Below are 20227 nucleotides of genomic sequence, written 5' to 3' on the forward strand. Positions count from 1 at the left end.
CACAGGTTGGCTTCCCCTCACTCTCCCTCTCGCATAGCCTTCTGGGAAGTGTAGTCTTGGTGGGGGTGCTGTTGCCTACGGAGCTTGCAGCAAGAGCCCCTCCAAAATGCACAACTGCGGAGGGCGAAGAGACCAAAGCCCCAGGACCTCGTCTCCTGACCCTTGTGCACACATTCTTTGTGCTACTAGCCCGCCCTCCCAAGCTCACTGCATACACACCCCCGCCCCAAACCTCTCTCTGCCCAAGACGCCCCTCTAAGCCGTGCCTTCGCCAGCTGGCTGGCGCCCCTTCCCGGGCTGGCGGTCAAGAAGCGACTTCGCTCCCCTGTAGATCGAATAGGGTAGGTGCAGGGAGGTGGGCGCTGTGAATCAGAAGGGCAAGGGGAGGGAGTCTGTAGGATGTGCTGAAGGACACAAGGGTTGGAGTGGGGGAGGGTCCTCGGCTCCCGTGTTGTGCCTCTTCTGTGGGAAACCCACGGTGCCCTGATGCAGGGTAGAGGGTTGGAGTGGCGTTGTCTGGGTTTGGGAGGACGTAGATGAGCTGATCAAGATCACCTGTCAGGATGACAGAAGGCTATCTCCGAGCCAGAGCCAGCCCCGGAACTGGGGTGGCCCCCAGGCTGCTGGTGTTTGCAGCATCTCTGCTGATCCTTCTCTCCTCCTGAGAACTGCGATCAATACCCTGTACCGCCTCTTCCCAAACCCTGGCTGGACCCTGACTCCATCCATCACTTTGGCTTCTTTTTCTAATGAATATTTTCTCTGCTGGAAGGGCTGCTACCAGAGCCTCAGCATAGGGAGATTTCTCATCAGATCTGTCATTTTCTTTGCTAAGGCCTGGAAAATACCTTAATCATCCTCTTTCTTCTTCTCAGCTGATAACAGTTCTTCCCACCCTCCCACAATCAAAAGACAAAAGCCTCCCCCCCATCATATCAGAAAAGAGAGACTAGTTCTCTTTTCCCTCTTCAAACCTCACAGCTCAGCCCATATTTATTCCTTCAGCTAGAGGAAATCAAATTGGAGGGTGTGACTTCAAGACCTCAGACTTTCTTCTCATCTTCACCCAGGGAAGGTTTAAGCACTGCAAAAATAATCTCTGAGGGCAGTGATTCTTAAGCTGAGAACTACAGATGATCCCTGGGCAGAGGTGGGGAGCGGCGGCCAGGATCTTGTTGAAATTGTGACATCGTTTCCGAGTGCGTTTTTCTGGAAGTCACTTGTCCGAAGGGGGATAGAGGTGCAAGTTTGTTCAGGAAGAACCTTTATAGTTAAAAGGGCAAGACATATGGCTCTCACCTCCTGACAGGAAGCTTAGGAGAGCAGATGAAAACAGCATAGTGGAAGCTACTATCTCTTGCCTTTTGAGTTTGCTCAAATTTGGTAAAGAGTCTGTTACTTTGGACTAATTGGTGCTATCAAAAGAGAAAATGCAGACTCTATTGCTTGGGGTGCAAGTGGAATGATGTTTTGGCGGAAATGCTGATATTTGTCCAAGAATGTAAAGCAATGAGAGGAAGAGAATAAAAATCCCTGGAAGGGCTCTAGTCTTAGCTCTATCATAGCAAATGTTTTGAAGCACTGTTTATTTAAATGTGTAATAACAAGCACCAGAAAACAACATGCAACATTATCCCCCCACCCAGCCCCGATCTTCAATCCCAGAAGTAGGAGACCTATGATCATGATAGTGGAGGGAACTCAAAATTCTGAAAATGCCCTTTGTGTGCACCCTGGCAGTGTCAGAGTTTAGTAGGGCGGAGGGTGAGTGCCCTGCCTGTTGGCCTCCTACAATCTGGAAAAACCAGACACAGTCTCCTACCCCAGGCCCCACTAGGCAAAGCAGTGGTGCCAGCCCTGGTCGGAGGGGCATGAATCCTACAAGAACAGATCTGCCCTCAGCTCTTGCCTAGCCCAGCCCTCTGGAGGTAATGAGGTGAAGTAGGCTTTCCTCTTAGGTCATGGAAAGCAAGGCCATAGCCAAAATCAAGGCCCTTCTGGAAGAGAACAAGCCAGCTTTTGAGAAGGAGAAAGAGCTTCCTGAGAGTTCTGGGCTAGGAGTCCTTGGCAGAAGTTCATACCCACCCCAGCCCCCTTCCCCTAGCTCGAGGGCCAGTTGCTAACTTCAGCCCCCAAATGAGAACATTTTATCCATCACATTTCAAATAAATTATAAATATATACACAGAATCCAAACAAAGTTCCAGTAGAAGCTGCTCACAGACCCTCACAGGGGCCAGCTTAAAGAAAAATTGTCACCTCTTTGTTCTCTGTGTTTCTGGAGCTTCAGGCAAAACTGTTCCCCCTCCTCCTAGAGTAACCATGGGGACAGCTCAGGACAGAGAGAGGTTCAGACTTAGAGCACTCATCCCCAACTCCTCTCTTCCCTCCTCAAATCCCTTCCCCAAAATCTAAAAACAAAACAAAACAGAAAATCTAATTCTTTCACTGAAAGGTTCTGGAGCATTTGAAGATATAAATTTCACACTCCCCCTGTCAAGTGCAGAAACTCTGACCCAAAGAAGAAGTGAGAGCCCAAAGTCAAATATCCTGTCTTCTGGGTACCCCAGTCATGTGCACATGGATGTGTTTAGGGAGGTGAGAAGGTTGGAGGGGTTGTCTCAGTCCTGAGGAGAAATTGGCACAGGGCACATTCACCTTTGGGATGATAAGTGGGCTAACTGGCACCGGATTGGAAAATGGCTGGATTCTTCTTTCTTCATCCTTCTCTGAGGAGCCGTATGGCCAGGGCTGACTGAAATGCTTCGAGTTGGGTAGGAAATAATGTCCCTTTCCCAGTCAGCATTGACTCTTAGGCCCTGGGGTCCAGAGAGGGACTGAAGGAGGTGTCAGAAAGAGGAGACATATCAAAGACAAATATGGAACTGGGTCCCGAAGTGAAGAAGCACCAATAGCATTGGCCTGCCCTGGACAGGGTTCTAGTGGGAAGGGATAGAGCCTGGGAGAAATGAGGAAGCAGAGGAGGAAATGAGGGCAAACCAAGAGGGCATGTCCTTTTGTAAAGGTGAGATAGGGAAGTATGAAAAAGAGGCCAGAGAAGGAATTGTGGGTTGGGGAGGAAATGAGGAAGAAATGGGCCCATCCATCCATGTCCTGGGGCTCTGGGCAACTTAGCCTCAAGATGGTCCTTTGGACCCTTCCAAAGTCCCTATCTGGACCCACAGGAATGAAAGGAAGGCCTAGACAGACATGGAAAAGGATCTTGAATGCCTCAGACCCAAGAGGCTGGGGAAGGGAGATGGACGGAGAGGTTGGAGGCAGGGAGGACTGAAATGGAGATGTTCCTAGACCCCTCATCTTGTGTCCCATATGGGGAACTAAGCCCAAGAAGGAGGACAGGAAGGAAGGTCAGATTTCTAGGGCAAGTACAAGTGTAGTTTTGGTAGAAAATGCCCCAGCCTGGAGGGTTGGGAGGACAGAGGGAACAGAAGAAATGCTTCCCCAGCAAGTGTCCTGGCTTCAGTGTCTTGAAGTTGCAACCCAGTTGCAATATTTCTGCTCCCCACTAAGTCCAGGCCTCATCAGGACCCTCTACAGAGCTTTTTTCTAGGCTAGTTGGCGTCCTGGCTTCCCACGCGGTAGGCTGTGTGGGTGAGCAGAGGCCAGAGGGAAAAGTCGGAGAGTTGGGGCTGACTGGTGATTGGGGAGACACAAGGCTTAGATGACAGCCACTGGGGGGGAGGGAGTTCCTGAACCACTGGTGGGCCCTTCATGCAAGGGACCAGGAAAAAGGTTGCCAGCCAATTTCCCCTCCCCCCACTTTTATTGAAGCCAACAGGTTGATAGAAGTGGCTGCTAGGAACCAGTCTCAGGACTCTCTCTCCAGCCCCTTGCAGTAGATGCTCATTCTCAGAGGCTGCAAGGGTACGAGTAAGACCCCAAGTAAGATGCTGGGTTTCAGGCAATAGACAAGAAGCACTGAGCTCCTGCTATCCGAGGCTCCAGCCAGAGGCTGGATAGGAAGCCCCTGGGAGGGCTGCCTGGGTTTCTGACAGCTGATGCCTGCCCATCCATTAGCATCGTCTCAAAGCTCAGAGCCCAGAATGATCGGGGAGGGGAGTTGGAGAAGGAAGAAGAGGGAGGTCCTGGAAGCCAGAGGTGGTTGAAGAGGTGCTGTCCTGTTCGGGAGTAGCCAGGTAGGGGCTGCTTTTACTGCTTCTCCACTGCTCCCTGCTCTGCTGCGCTCTCCTGGCTAGGGCCCTGGCCCTGGTCCTGGCCCTGCCCGTGCCATGGGGTCTCCTTGAACACGAACCAACAGTTCCCAGCCCACAGGAAAAAGTTGATGAAGCCGAAGAGCTGCAAAAACACCAGGGGAGTTTGTGAGAGTGGTAAGGAGGGCATTGTGGGAACAGGGAGGGGGAGTCCCTGGGGTGGGTCGGGGAGAAGGCAGAGGGCTGGGAAGAATAAAATACAGAGAACTGGATGTAGAGGCAGGTTCAGTGCTGATTCCCACTAGCGGTTCTCGGGCCAAAGTCTCTCACTGTCCACAGCATGCCCCTGAGTTGTAGCTTGATCGCTGGGAGACTCTGGCCCCTGGAGCAAAGCATCATGCAAAGCAGAGCAAGGCGCTTTCCACAGCAGGGTCCTGAGTACCTTTTCCGAGGGTGGGTGTGCCCAGAGCTGTCCAAGGTGCTCCTTTCCTGGGGCCAGGGACCCAGCCACGGCTGTATTCAAACATTTATTCAAAAATACTTAAAAACCTATCAGCAGGAAGTACTGGGGGAGGGGAGCGTACTGATGTCCACAATTAACTTTGAAATGCATTAAAAATACGGTGGTTTGGGGCACCTGAGTGGTTCAGTGTGTTAATCCTCTGCCTTCAGCTCAGGTCATGATCTCAGGGTCCTGGGATGGAGCCCCACATTGGGCTCTCTGCTCAGGGGGGAGCCTGCTTCCCCCTCTCTCTCTGCCTGCCTCTCTGCCTACTTGTGATCTCCCTCTCTGTGTCAAATAAATTAAAAAATAAAATCTAAAAAACAAAAGAATACAGTGGTTTGATGGATAAAGAGGGGCAGATAGATACGTGATAAAGCATGTCTAGGAAAAAGTTAATCATCCAGTTTAGGTGACGAGTGTGTGGGTGTTCATTGTAAAAGTCTTTCAACTTTACTGTATGTGTGAAATTTTTTACAATAAAATGTTGGGGGCTAAAACCTATCAGCAGGGTTCCAGCAAGGTCTAGAAGGCTCCCTGGTATGCCAGCGATGAAACCCCTTCAGTGTCTGGGCCTTGGGGAGTTCCAGGCCATTTTCAGGGCAGGGCTAAGGTAACAAGGGGCATCTGAAAAGCTCAAAGCCTCAGCTATGTGCCAACTGATATGGAAAGATTTCCGCATTCTAACAACCAGGATGGCCAAACCAGTGTGTACCAGCTGGACCCACCCCTGCCCAAAGCCCCTTTCCTGCCTGGAGACCTGAGTGACAGTGAACCCCTTTCTCTCACTCTGGGTGTGCTCCCAGTCTTGAGCCCCACCACAGCCTGTGTGCCCCTTCACATGCTCGCATGCACATGTGCACACGTGCACACACACACACATTGTCAAGAGGCAGGAGGGGTGGGAGCATGCCTGGATGTGGGGAGAAGGGAGATAGGAGGGCAGAATACAAAAGCAGGAAAGAACAGGAGGCTAAGTGGCTCTTGGGCTCCCTCCCCCAAAAAGAAAATGGCCTCTCGGGGTCATCCAGAGGCCAGCAGCCATCCTTAGGTACCAGAGTCACCTGCTCCAGTTTCAGGGAATACCAGCTGGAGAGACACCCCTCTGCTCCTCTCAGAACCTGCTAGCTGGGACAAGCCTGGGTATCTGGGATAACACTGCCTCCCCTAGACCCCTTCAGCGGCTGCAGGTCTCACCACAGAGATGTTGGCCAGTCCCATCGAGGGCGTGGCCCCAGCACTGCACACTGCTTCCTCTCCGTGGCACACAGACATGGCTGCGGTCAGGCTGGATGGCCGCGTGGCCCCCTTGATGTCCGTCAAGCCCTTGCCCCAGGCGGCCGCAGCTACCAGCCAGAAGAAGGTGAAGGAGACAGTCACACAGAAGTCCTGGGAGGAGTAGAGGGACAGGAAATGTACTCAGAAAGGCCCCCCTGATTGTCTGCTTCTCTTCCTCTGGCTATAAGGCACTGGGATCCTGCGGTGCTAGGACAGCTACCTCTTGCCGTCCTACCCAACATCTGGAGCCTCAGGGAGCCCAAGTCATCTCAAGGAATTTGTTCACTGCCACCCAAGGAATGCTGCCACCCAGGGCTCAGTCCCTCAGAACTGAGTTCAGGCAACAATGTATCAAGGCACCTGCTGGTCACTGCCACCCCAAACCCAGGTGGCCTAAACCCCCACTCTCGACTTCAAGCCTTTTCTTCGATCACCACTGCTCAGCTACAGCTGGTGGTAGAGAGCAGACTGCAGGAGACAAAGGGGATCCTCTAAATTACCCCTTCAACTTGCATGCCTGGGATAGGGAAATGGTAGAGGCGGGAGAATGTTAATGATGGCTAACACTCACTGAAGCTAACTAGATACCAGATATTTACACACATTTTCTTTTTTTTTAATTTTTAAATTTTTTTAGAGTTTTTTTAATTAACATATAATGTACTACTTGCTTCGGGGGTACAGGTCTGTGAATCATTAGTCTTACACAATTCACAGCACTCACCATAGCACATACCCTCCCCAATCTCCAAAACCCAGCCACCCTATCCCTCCCCTCCCACCCCCTAGCAACCCTCAGTTTGTTTCCTGCGATTAAAAGTCTCTTATGGTTGGGCGCCTGGGTGGCTCAGTGGGTTAAGGCCTCTGCTTTCAGCTCAGGTCATGGTCCCAGGGTCCTGGGATCGAGCCCCGAATCAGCAGGGAGCCTGCTTCTTCCTCTCTCTCTGCCTGCCTCTCTGCCTACTTGTGATCTCTGTCTGTCAGATAAATAAATAAAATCTTTAAAAATAAAATAAGAGTCTCTTATGGTTTCTCTCCCTCCCCAGTCCCATCTTGTTTCATTTTTTCCCTCCCTACACCCCATGACCTCTCACCCTGCCTCTTAAATTCCTCATATCAGAGAGAGCATATGATAATTGTCTTTCTCTGATTGACTTATTTCGCTTAGCATAATCCGCTCTAGTTCCATCCATGTCATTGCAAATGGCAGGATTTCAGGGTTTTAATGGCTGCATAGTATTCCATTGTGTATATATACCACATCTTTATCCATTAATCTGTTGATGGACATCTAGGCTCTTTCCACAGTACATGCATTTTCACTTAACCCCCCCCCCCCACACACACACACGCTATGAGATAGGTATTCTTTTATCCTTATTTTATATTGAGAAAACTCAGTAGAAGTGACTTGTCCAAGAGCACACATCTAGTAAAGGACTGTCCTGGAATCTGAACCCAGGTAGTCTGGCTCCAGGGTGCACTTCTTGATGCTATTATGCCATCTGTGAGCACAGCAAGTGATGGGGGCTTGGTAGACGCAGAGTCCTCAGAGCTGTGGGAGTCACAGAACCTGAAGGGGATGAACAGCGAAGAGCTGGCAGGGAGACCCTCAGGTTCCTCCCTCCTCAATGTGACATCAGTCCCAGAAGGCTCATCTACTCAGTTTCTCCACCCCATCCCTTCTGGCCGATGTGCACTCACCACCAGTGGGAAGCGCTTGTTCTCTGTGTAGAGGTTGTGGAAGCGCAGGTAGAGGACTAGCGCAGCCATGGTGTAGAAGAAGGAGAAGATGCCCAGGGTCACAAAGAACTCGGCAGGAGCAGAGAAATCCCCCATCAGGTGCATGGTCTTGGAGGTGGAGTCATCATCACAGAGGGGCATCTCATACTGGACCCGGTTCAACCTGCAGGGGGCAGGGGGTGCCATCCTGAGCTCGGGGCAATCCTCTCCCTGTGGAGGCAGGGGACCAGCCCGAGCTAGTAGTCATCATGGGCTGCTTCTTGCCCTGGGACTCTTACAGAGCCAAGGAAGGGGGTCTGGGGGGAGGAATGTTTCTAGAGGCAACCTTGCAGTCAAGACAGGAACATCCCCAGAAATCTGTCCAATTCTACCTCCCATTCAGCTGCCACCCACCCCTTTGCCCAGATACAGAGACCGTGTATTTCCAAGTATCTTCAGGGCCCTTTAGGTCACAACCACAATATATATACAGTGCCATCTATTTCTGGTAGCCAAACCACCAGGGAGATCATCTTCATTTTGCCCCTGGGAGAATACAGGTCCACAGTGGCCAGGTTAGGGTTGGACTTACCCATTCTCAGGCCTTATTTAGCACCCCTCCCCCATGAGACTATATGGGACCAAAAAGGACAGGGGAAAAAACAAACAAACAAACACCCTTTTATATATGAGAGACAGTTAACCTAACTTGACGATTGGTACTAAAAATTTCTGAGAAGGCAAGCCCTGTCTCCAGTTCTCTTCTGAGCAGTTGGGACTCCCCTCCATAGGCTCTTAAATAGCCAGGAAAGAGTCTTCTTTTCTACCTCCTGGTCAAGGTGTATTTCCTTGGATTTAGGGTACTAGGTCAGCACCCCACATCAACTTTTTGGATCTAGGTACTAACAAGCTCCCTAACCTTCAAGGCAAGGAGAAGGTCGCTGAAAGTTAGAGACCTGCGCAATTAGCCTCCATCCCAAACTGCATGAGTTCTTTCTGTAGGAACTCTCGTTCCCTGCTCTTGGTTATCTATGGACTGGAACGTTATTATAACAATGACCTATCTGAGTTTCCCTGATATTTTTCTATGGTTAGTGTGTCTGAAATTTCTAAAGGGTGGGAAGGACCCAAGTTTTGTAGTTCTATTTGAACCTGGCGTGGTTCAGTAGAAGGTCGTTCATTAGGCTTCTGGAGGAGGAAGAGACCAAGCAGGTCCTGTTAAACCAGTGAGGGAGGCTGTGTGGGGTCAGAATCAATTCCCGCTCACCTGAAGGGGTAGCCGAACAAAACAATGATGGAGCTCACATCCTTGGCTTCATTGTTGCAGCGAACTGTTGCTCCTGTCTCCCCACTGTAGGAGCCGCAGGACCCGAAGGCGAAAATAGCAAAGAGCTGAGGGAGAGGGAAGGCCCTTTGAGAGTCAGAAGGCCTCATCTGGCCAAGGAATATCCCCTCAGAACCACCTTCTGACTCTCAGCAGGTGTGGTTACAGGGGGAGGAAGGATTTCCTTTAATCAAGTCCCTCCTAGGAAGGGACTCATGGCTTCCCTTGGCCTTCCCACCTCAGGTTGCTGTGCTCACTGCACCTGAGTGCCAGACCAAATAGCCCAATGAATGAGGTTGATTTGGAGTGGTGTCCAGAAGGGAGATGTAGAGAGAACAAATGGATAGTTTCCACATCTCCTCACTGGATGTGACAGGTAACCTCCTTAAGATGATGACAAACTCAAAGCTATTCAGGCTTTTGGAAACGTCTAGCATAAAGCAGGACCTGAATTTCCTCCCCAGGGGAGAGACACCCTAGAAATAGATTCCTCTGTGCCACCTGGGATCAGGCATGTGTTGGAATTCTTTCCATTTCTCCTTTGGAGCTGTCGTTGAATCTTGTCACCGTGTCACTACCTTCCAGTGGCTTCCTGCCTCACTGGAGGTATAGCTAGAAGGGACAACTTCTGCCAAGCCTTCAGAGGGGAACTAGGCAGGGAGCTGTCCCACGCTCTGCCAGCCTAACTCCTCCTCTCCCAGAGGTTCTTTTCCTCACAGCCAGAGTGCTGGCCACGTCTCTGCTGACTGTCCTGGCTCAAGCCCAGAGGAAAGTACCTTCCTCTTGCCTTATCAGCCTCCACTCACTCCCCAGTGGTGTTTCCCTTTGTAATCTGTTGATGCTGCCATCACTCAGTGTTAAGAACCAGGGGCATTTCAGATCACTTGAATTGTTTTCCTCTCCACTTTTCATCACATTTTATTAAACCTCCTGTCTTGAGTGAGATGAAATTTCCTACCCTATGGTTTTCAAATTTCTTTCTGGGAAAACACACTGGTTAGAAAAGGAAGCGAGAAGCTGGACTCTCTAAATGTCCCACGTCGTCGGTCCAGGCCCCGTCTCCTGTGCACTTACCTCGTACAGGCTTGTACATGATGGAATCATTCTGAGTAAGCACAAAGCTTATTCTGCTAATGATCGTTTTCTGTGTGTTTCTCCGTGTCTTGGTGTCTTGGACATTAAGCACTTAGAAGACAGCTCATCTATGTCCCAGGCTTGCACTCAGCGTTTGGAATAGAGCTGTGTGCACGTGATTTTCCTAATGCTTCCGAGTGTTGTGGAGTGAGAAGAGGCCTGGGTTAGGAGTTAGGAAATCTGGGTTCTAGCCCGGGTCCGGTCACTCAGTAGCCGGGCAAACTGTAATAAAGCGCTGCGCTCTCTGAGTCTCCGTTTTCTCATCTGTTCAAGGAGGGGTTTAGAGCGGGCAGTTGAGAGGCCCTGCTCTCACAGGATGAAGGTAATGCTGTCAGTGTGCTCTTGGCTGCGCTGGCCAGCAGCTGTGCTCTGCCCCTGGGTAGTGCCCAACGCCACTGCCCCACCTCGCATCGCCCAGCCTGGCAGAGCTTCTCCGTGCTGGAGCCATTGACCCCTCTCTAAAGGTCACAGTGAAGACCTCTCTGTTTCCAGGAGGTTTAGTTCAGAAAAATGAGAATTGTCTCCATTTTTAAAAAACATCAGGAAAGGAGAGAGCGTCACTCTCTCCAGGACCTGAATAACTTCCTCATCTGGCTTAATTTACAGAGGCTGAAGTGGAGCCCTGTTGGCTCCTGTTGACAGAGCTGAAGAGAAGTTGCCCAAAGCCTTGGCCTCATTACTCCATATAGACCCCAGCCTCCACTGGCACAACAATGGCGCCTCTCTAGCTCTTCCTCACAGGAATTCCCGAATTTTTGTCAGCTCTGTGAGCCTCTTGCGGGTTTCTTTATTCCTCTTAGCTTCTGGCCCTCAGAAGTGGACACACAATTAGGGTGTCCCATTCTAGGAAGGGGAGCACAGTTGGATATATTTTTACCCATCAGCAGTTAGCTCTATCTAGGTCCCCTAAGAAAATAGGTATTCCTAACTTTGGGCAATGAATGGTCAGTTGCGGAGCCTTCTCTTCACCAGCACTTCCTTGACAGGCACATCTACAAAAAGATGATACTTATTGAGCACCTACTGTGTACCAGGCACTATTCTAGGCACTATCATTTAGTAGTGAACATAAGAGAAAAATCTCTGTCTTTGTGGAACTTGTGCTCTAGGGCTGCTTTATCCACCACGGTAGCCAGTAGTAGCTGAGTGTGACTATTTACATTCAAACTCATTAAAATTAAATAAAGTTAAAAATTCAGATGCTCCATCACACTAGCCATATTCCAAGGGCAACATTTTAATAGCCACATGAGGCTAGCAGGTACCATACTGGACAACACAGACCATAGAACTTCACCGTCATTGTCCAAAGTTCTGCTATAGCTAGATGATAACCCTGAAGTTCTGAAAATCCTGACCCTGTTCTGTGATTCCTCCAAGAGTGAAATATACCACAAGAGTTTTAGTACTAGCTGTATTCTCTTCTCTTCTGATTCTCTGAAAGTTGGGAATCCCTAGCCACCTTACACAGCTCTTTATCAATCAGAATATATAATTAAATCTGAACATCACACAGCCATATGATGCCAGAAAATGTAAAGTTTGCTAGGTAAGTGGACAAAGGGAAAAATTTGAGGGGAACCTCACAGGTTCACAGGACAGCAGAGCAAAAAAGATCTCAGACGGGGGTGCCTGGATGGCTCAGTTGGGTAAGCAGCTGCCTTCAGCTCAGGTCATAATCCCAGGGTCCTGGGATTGAGCCCCATGTCAGGATCCTTGCCCAGTGGGGAGCTTGCTTTTCCCTCTACTCCTTTTTCCCCTGCTTGTGCTCTCTTGCACATGCTTGCTCTCTCTCTGACCAATAAATAAATAAAATTTTTATTTAAAAAAAAATCTCAGAGATTATTAAGCCCAATGGTCTCATTTCAGAGAGGTGGAAATTAAAGTCCCAAAAGATCAAGTGACTCTTCCAAGGTCCTATTTAGCCATTGTGAGAGCCAACCTTGGAATTCAAATCTCCTGATTCCCTATCCAGTGCTCTTTCTACTTCATTCATTCATTAATCAACAGTTACTGACCATCCCCTATGTGCCAAGTGCTGGTGACACAAAGATGAATAAGACCTGGTACCTTCTCTTTCAAGTTTGTGACAAGGAAAAAAGTGTCATGTTCAAACAAAATAAAATTCTGCATCACAAAGTTATTAAGGCTAAAAAAGAGAGAGAGAGAGAGAGAGATGTCTCTTATGTTAGCAAAGATTATAAGGAGGCAGGGAGTAGCTCTGTACTTGGGATGCAGGAGCAGAGAAAGACACCCTGACCTGGCCCCCTCGACCTTTTGGCACCAGATCTGCCTTCTTCCCTAAATGTGCCAGGAGACTGAGGCACAGGGAAGAGCAGGAAAGAACTGAAACCATCCATGTCACCAAACACGAGGATTTGAGTTAAGCAAACTGCTCAAAAAGAACAGGAACCAAGGAGAAATGGAGTCCCTGAGCTGGGGATGGGTTGGTGGGGAGGGAGGAATCTCTTAAGTTCTGATGCCAACCAGCCTTCCTCCTCCTGGTCCTGTATTGGTGGGGACACTATGGTCATACGCTGCTCTCCACACCCTCCTCCTCCCGTCTCTGCTTCTCTTTGGGAAAGGTGTCAGAATAACCTCGCCAGTTTGGTGCCGACTTGCTTGATGGTGATGATCCTTTGAGAACACTCCCATCCCCAGTTAGTGCAGGGCACAAGGAAGACAAGTTCTTCCCCTACTCCCACCTCTACAGTCATCTCATTGGTTTTATGGACTCTGATGGGATTCTTTTGCATTCCCCACACCAACTGAAATAGTTTATTTTCATTACAGAGTCCCCCAGAGCCAAACAAGTGGTTTTGGCACCTCAAAGGTGAATTACTGATTAGGGGTACACCCAGTTGATAATAATATGACTTACTATAGGAACAGTGACTGAGTAATTCAGTAGATTCTTTTGTGCCTTACCCTCAAAGTGAGAATTTGGCAGTGACATTTGAGTAATCTAACCAAAGGACAAGTCTAGCTGACAGACTGCATAAAGAAGAAATTTAGGGGCAAGGGGAGGTTTAGGAGCGGGAGGAAGGGGAATCAACACTCACTGAATAACTCCTGGGCTGCTTGGACTGAATGCTTGGATGCTTTACAGAAATCACCTCCTATAATCCTCCAGTGAACCCATAAGATAGATCGTACCCTCACTTACATATATGAAACGAAGGCCCACTAAGATTTCGTTACTTACCCTAGGTACCCTAGATTCTATGGCTAGAAAGCAGAGGAGACTCAATTTAAACCAAAGCCCATCAACCTCAAAATCTGCCCTTTTTTTAGGAAACCAGTTCTTTAATAATTGGTCTAGACCCATGTTATTTTGCTAGCTTTGTGAAGACTTAGTGAGACTCCAGAATTGGAATTGAGGTGAGATGAATTTAGGAATTAAAAAAAAAAAGACACTCTAAGCCAAGCTCCTGACTAATAAAAGTCTAACATTGCTTTCTTCTTACCAGGATTCCAGCAAAATTACTTTTGGATAACAATGACAACAAAAGTTTTCAAGCATCATTAGTATAAATGCAAGAGCTGTGTGTTCTTTTTTTCCTTTTCCAGCTCAGGAGCATCTGAGCCCCCCAAGCAGGAAGTGAGTAAGAATCCCAAAGGACATCTTCACTGTCATTTCTGGTGCTGGTTCCTGTGCTCGTTTACAGGAGCTCATCCTGCAGAGATTCAGGGCCAGTGAAACTCACGCTCTGAATTCAGGCTGCCAGGATGGAAGTAAAAGCAAATCATGTCTCCCTTTGATGCTGCCCTTCCCACGAAGGCTGAGTTCAGAGTCTAGCCCTGGGCACGCGGATTTAGCACTATGAGAGAAAGGCATCACCCTCTCTAAGAAGCTGAAGATCATAAAAGTCAAATGGGTCTTAACTCTTAGGGATCAGTGCTTACCCTGGGAGGAGACTGGATATTTTCCTAGGCATTGCTTTGTGCAGCCTTTATAGAAACGTGGTATTGGTGGGTGGGGAGGGGGGTGGCACTGAGAAAATGATAGAAGGATTGAAGACGGAAGGATTTCAGAATCCCCCCGCCAAAGGATGATTCCATGGTCTAATAACCTCATTGTTTCCCTTATCCCTTGACAATCTTTCTCAAATTTCCCCTAGATCTATTTGTCTAGTTTAATGATAAAATTGTACTCTTACATTTCAGGTTCTGCTCCTCATAATGGCTCCCTAGTTCTGGATGGCAGTCACAAGGAGCCTTAATAACATTCTTATATGGCCACCACTGGTATTCAAGTTGGTGGATCAGAACAGGGAAGTTGGGGGGTGTGTGTGAAATTGCTCAGTCAGCAGTCCATCCAACAGCTCTTGAGGTAGTAGGGAGGGTGGAAAGTCCCCACCAGGTCTCAGAGTTTGCACTCGGGAGCTCCTTGCTTGGCCTATAGCCCCAGTCAAGGACTCAGATATCTGGAGATAACCCCAAATGCACTATTGCCCCTGAATTCCAGGTCTGATGATTCCCATCCAAACGATGATTCAGGAATCGGTGACACGGTGCTCACTCTTGTCTCCCGTGAGTTAAAAAGCCCTCTAGAACTCAATCCTCCTCAGTCTTAGTGGTAACTTATTTGTTAGCTGAATTCTGTGCTGGAAGCACATTAATTAAGCTATTCACACACCATTTGGTGTGTAGATTGTCTAACTTAAATCTCCTCTGTTATAGTGCACTAAATGCTGCCAACAAGTTTTCATGATTTGAAAGAGTGACTACACCTGCCCCCGTGCCTAACTTACACTCAGGAAACCTTGGGCACTGCTAAGGACAGAGAATATACTAATATCTCAAAGTACCAGTGAGGTAAGGAGATATATTTCCCGTCGACCATTAGAGAGGAAACTGAGGCTATGGGCAAGTGATTTCTTCAAGGTCACGGGGTGAGCCTAATGAAGGGCAATATTCTGGCATACCGACCCATTTAGAACAGAAGAGGACCCTGTGGATGGTATGATCAACAGTTAACTAATGTTGGAAACTGAGGTCCAAAGGAGTGATTTGCCCAAGGTCACAAAGCTGGAAAAGGCAGGTCCATGTCTAAAATCCAGAACCCCAGCTTCCCTATTCAATGTTTTATTTTATTCTACAAGCCACATTTTGGCTACAGTGTGATTTTTATTGTCTTAATATTTTTTCTTTTATTTAATCTTAGAGCCCCAGGCTTCATTCATTCATTCATTCATTCACACTTTCACACAGTCACAAGAACCCAGATCACTCTAGTGACCTCAACAGGACAATTGCCAGCCAGGACCCTGTCCCTGGAGCCCACCTTCAAGATCAGCCAGGTCCCGGTGGGTTTGGGGGCTGGATGGTTTCCATCGCACCCCTCCTCTCCTCTGCCCTCCGTAGCTTTCCTCGTCCTCCTTGTCCTCCTCCCCCCTCCCGCCACCGAGGAGTGGTATGTGCAGGATCAGAGTTCTGGAAAGGTTACACCCGGGTTCTCTCGCCCGGGTGAAATGTGAGCGCCCTGGGCAAGGGCTCCTTGCACATAGAAGGACCGAATCCCGGACTCCGCATGCCTTGCTCCTCGCTCTCCAGCCACCAAGTGCTGGAGAAGCAGCCCCAGGCCGCCCCTCCCCCGCCCACCTGTCGCCACCCCCCACCCTTCCGTCACGGCGGGCCGCAGCACCCCCCCGCCCCCCACTCCGGCCACATTGCTTCGGGTCAGCGTCACAGTCCAGGCTCCCGAAATAGCCCGCAGCTAGAGCGTCGACTCACCCACTGGAGAACTTTGATGAAGCCTAGCGGCTCCTCCAGCCGCCGCCAGCGCAACCCCACCAGCAGGCGGTCCACCTGCGGAGACAGGGCCGGCGGAGTGTCAGGGCGGTGGGGGACCCAGGAAAGCGCTGGTCCTCTTCCCACTCACATTCGGGGGAGGGGGCGGAATAAGGGTCCGGCCTGACCCCCAGGTGGAGAAGGGGTGGTAAGACAGCCCCAGGGGCGCGCGGGTAGTACCTGCTGGCGCGGCGACTTGTCCGCCGCGCGACTCGAGCCCTCCGTCGAAGACATGCTGGCAGAGCGGGGCCGGGGCGCAGCGCCGGGGCTCGGTTCCCTGGCCGGGAGGCTGCGGGTACCGCGGTGGGACAAGGGGCTGCTGATCCGCCGCGGGGGCAGCGAGCTGTGCGGGAGCGCGGGCCGCGGTCGACGGCCGGGGCTCCAGACTGAAGGGGCGGATGGCGGGGGCGCTGCAGCTGGCGCTCGCCGAGGCCGGGACCGCCGCTCTGCCCCTCCGGCTGCAGAAAGCCCCCGAGTCCGGTTCAAACTTCTGTCAAACTCCCGAGCGCACTTGGCAGCCGAGTCACGTGGCGTGTGCTCGCTAACCCTCCTCCCGCCCCCTCTGCCCAGGGTCTGTCCGCAGGGCGCCTTAAAGGGACCTGTGGCCTCCGCGGACAGTTCGGCCGCGAGGGGGCTCAAGTTCCTGGCCAGAAGCCTCCGGGGCCAGTCTCAAGCCCTACACCGCAGCCGCTCCAAGTCGCGGCTCAAGTAGGAACCAGCCTGGACGCACCGCGGTTCATAGTTCATCTTTCCCCTTTGGCCTGGATTTGGGGCCGCTCTGCGCCTTTTTTCTCTTCTTCCGCACCACAGTACCCAGAATCTACACCATTTTCATAAAGCATGATCAGCGTTGATACAAGGTTCTGAACCTTACGGTTAACAAACTGCTTGCTTTCAAAAAGCTCCGAGAGCCCCTGCAGAGGGGAAGGGCAATAGAACAAAAATCGCTCACTTTTTATTCCGTCTAGTTAGGTGTCGGTTTAATTTCTTTTTAACAAAAGATATTCATAAGTTGGTGACAAAAATTATTAATCTTTAGAAAGTACAAATTCATTTTCCTTTATAATAGACGTCACCATTTAAATGAGAGTGAAAACAGTCTTTGAGGAATAGGGGGTTTGGAGAATATTTGCATTGAAAAGTTTACATTGTTGTGTTATGATTGACCTTAAATCGATCCCTAATTTTCAAAAAAGTGTTTGGCAGGAGCCCTGAGTGGCCAGTCATGAATATTACACGTTCGGTTTACTTTATTGTAAATAGTGAAATGTTAAGTGATTTGTCCAAGGTCACTGAGTGAGCCAGGGGGCGGCGGCCAGGACAAAACCTGCCTGTGCCTCCGAAGAATTTACTTCTAAGTATGTATCCTTCCCCTCACGAAGTCATTATTGGAAGTCCCCTTTGATGCTTTAGAATGACTACTTTTGGAACAAACATTTAGCTATTATTAAGACAATTCAATCCCCCATTGAGTAAGTGCCTTACCACGGTTCGGGTAGGAAGGCGTGGCTGGACTTGAAGGAAACTTCTCCAGCATATTTCCATGCAAATCTGGACGAAGTAAGAAACAACAGAGTTCCCGATCCAATTTTTAACAAATTGTTCTGCAGTTTTAGCTCTTAACTGTAGAATTGGAATAATAATAATATTAACTGCCCTACTTACGGCATAAGGATTAAGTGGTGTGATGTGTAAATGCCCACACTATATAAATATGAACTATTACTAATGTTTACAACAATATGCATACAGAATATAACACCATCAGAAAATTCAGAATAATACAGCAAAAATCCCACACATCTACCAAGTAGCCTTACTAAATTTTAACACTTTTCCTTCTTTGCCTCAAATCCATTCTTTACCAAAAAAAAAGGCATATAAAAACAAAGCTCTGTGGGGCGCCTGGGTGGCTCAGTGGGTTAAGCCGCTGCCTTCGGCTCAGGTCATGATCCCAGGTCCTGGGTTCGAGCCCCACATCGGGCTTTCTGCTCAGCAGGGAGCCTGCTTCCTCCTCTCTCTCTGCCTGCCTCTCTGCTTACTTGTGATTTCTCTCTGTCAAATAAATAAATAAAATCTTAAAAAAAAAAAAAAACAAAGCTCTGTGTTCTGATATCATTCCCTCCCTCTCTCCTTCCACTCCAGAAGTAACCACTATCCTATCCTCTATTTTTTATCAGCTTCATACATATTTTAATACTTGTACTGTAGAATGACTGTATCTGCAAACAATAAATTAAAATTCACCAGACTTACTATTGTTTTTCACATGATTTTAAATTTTATCTAAATATTGGGCTTTAGGTGACCTTCTTTAACTTGTGGGTTTGTTTGTTGTTTTTTTATTTTTTTTTATACTCAGTGGTGGATTTACAAGAGTCATCTGGCCAGGTGTATGTACCTTTAGTCCCTTCATTTTAACTATAGAGAATTCCACAACATACATATACCACTATATCATTCTCATATTGATGGGCATTAAGGTGATTTCCAAATATATACTTTTACAAGCAGTGTTGCATTGAATGTATACATATGTCCATAGTCGCCACACAGTCCTGAATTTCCAAATTTCTTTCTTTTTTTCCTCCTTAAACACAAACCCTGGTAAAAAACAAATTTTTAAGTCATGACCCATTGTATAAAATGAAACAAATGTTTCATAAACCATTCTCATTATTTTCTCTTACATTTCATTAAAAAAAAAAAATCTGGCCATCTGGAGGCCAATCTAGGTTTTGTCTAAATTTGCCTAAAATTTATATAATTTGGGGTTCCCCTGTAGAAAAAGAATATACAATTATGAATACAAAATTAGTAACCAGGACTTGAAAGACTTTGCAAGTGAGGGAGCCTGAAGCTTAACCAGCATTAGTTTCAGAGTAAACAAGCCTCTAGAAGTCACACTAGATTGCTTTAATGGTTCACTAACAATGGGTCTTTACCAGCAGCTTGATGAACATTCCTCTATATCTAAAAGCCAGCAGGGGAGCGCCTGGGTGGCTCAGTGGGTTAAGGCCTCTGCCTTCGGCTCGGGTCATGATCTCAAGGTCCTGGGATCGAGCCCCGCATTGGGCTCTCTGCTCAGCGAGGAGCCTGCTTCCTCCTCTCTGCCTCTCTGCCTGCTTGTGATCTCTCACTGTCAAATAAATAAACAAAATCTTTTAAAAAATAAATAAATAAAAGCCAACAGGCTAGGGCAGAAGACCCGAACATTTCACCTTTAAATTTTGATAAATATCTGTACCCGTGTCACTACCACCACGAGCCAGATATAGAATATTTCTATCATTCCAAATAACTCATTCTTGCCCTTTTGTAATCAATCCCCCAGCAATTACTGATCTGCTACTCTGTCATTATAATTTAACTTTGCTTTTTTCTAGAATTGCAAATGAGTGGAAGTATGCACTATGTACTCTTTTGTGTTTGGCTTTTTTCACCCAGCTTAGTTTTTGAGATTCATCTATATTGTTGTACTTATCAGTGGTTTGCTCCTTTTTGTTGCTGAGTAGTAGTCCATCATATTATGAAATACGATCCATAACTGTGTATCTATTCAACTGCCAAAATACATTTGGGTAGTTCCTTTTCTTTTCTTTTTCTTTTTATGCTATTATGACTAGACCTGACACAAACTTCATGTACAGATTTTTGAGTGAATGTAAGTATTTATCTCTATGGTAAATACCCAGAAGTGAGATTTCTGGGTTATATGTAAATACATGTGTTTAACTTTATATAAAAGTACCAAACTATTTTCAAGAGTGGCTGTTTCTTTTATTTATTTATTTATTTATTTATTTATTTATTTATTTATTTAATTTGACAGACCGCAATCTCAAATAGGCAGAGAGGCAGGAGGAAGCAGGCTTCCTGCCAAGCAGAAAGCCCCATGCAGGGCTCAATCCCAGGACGCTGGGATCATGACCTGAGCTGAAGGCAGAGGCTTTAACCCACTGAGCCACCCAGGTGCCCCAAGAGTGGCTGTTTCATTTTGCTTTCCCATTAACAATGTATTCCAGTTGCTTTACATCTTCTCCAGCACTTGGTATTATTAGTTGCTTTGGGGTTTTTTTGTTTTGTTTTGTTTTGTTTGGGTTGGATTGAGGTTTTTTTTGGTGTGTGGGGGGGTGTTCGCTTATTTGTTTTTTTAACCATTCTGAAAGGTATGTAGTGGTATCTCTTTGTGGTTTTAATTTAACCCTGATGGCTAATGAGGTAAAGCATCTTTTTTTTTTTTAAAGATTTTATTTATTTATTTGACAGAGAGAGATCACAAGTAGACAGAGAGGCAGGCAG

At 48.0% G+C, this 20227-nt stretch overlaps 1 protein-coding gene across 3 annotated transcripts; it reads right to left on the minus strand.

Annotated features, from left to right (window-relative positions):
• Positions 1–2: 2 nt before the first annotated feature.
• On the minus strand, positions 3–16503 carry SYPL2 (synaptophysin like 2). Of its 3 annotated transcripts, none has more exons than XM_047725441.1 (7): positions 16106–16503; positions 15869–15943; positions 8942–9066; positions 7657–7858; positions 5872–6063; positions 4615–4685; positions 3–114 (listed from the first exon to the last, which is right to left on the minus strand). In XM_047725441.1, exons 1-7 carry the CDS (start codon positions 16157–16159, stop codon positions 18–20), a joined length of 816 nt encoding a protein of 271 aa, XP_047581397.1. In that variant the 5' UTR covers positions 16160–16503; the 3' UTR covers positions 3–17. The 3 variants fall into 3 exon arrangements, with proteins under 3 accessions (XP_047581397.1, XP_047581396.1, XP_047581398.1); XM_047725440.1 differs by lacking the exon at positions 3–114 and adding an exon at positions 3755–4317 and having other exon boundaries at positions 16106–16502; XM_047725442.1 differs by lacking the exons at positions 3–114; positions 4615–4685 and adding an exon at positions 3755–4317 and having other exon boundaries at positions 16106–16498.
• Positions 16504–20227: the final 3724 nt, after the last annotated feature.

This window comes from Lutra lutra, chromosome 4, assembly GCF_902655055.1.
Source record: "Lutra lutra chromosome 4, mLutLut1.2, whole genome shotgun sequence".
Lineage (NCBI taxonomy): Eukaryota > Metazoa > Chordata > Mammalia > Carnivora > Mustelidae > Lutra > Lutra lutra.

Excerpts from the sequence above, each read along its gene's own strand:
- SYPL2 (XM_047725440.1), bottom strand. The coding sequence starts at position 16,159 with ATGTCTTCGACGGAGGGCTCGAGTCGCGCGGCGGACAAGTCGCCGCGC. Across the intron at positions 7,859-8,941 it reads TTGTTCGGCTACCCCTTCAG|GTTGAACCGGGTCCAGTATG; the intron begins GTGAGCGGGAAT and ends TGCCCCCTGCAG. Across the intron at positions 4,686-5,871 it reads GACTGGCCAACATCTCTGTG|CCGTGGCTGGGTCCCTGGCC; the intron begins GTGAGACCTGCA and ends GTTTGAATACAG.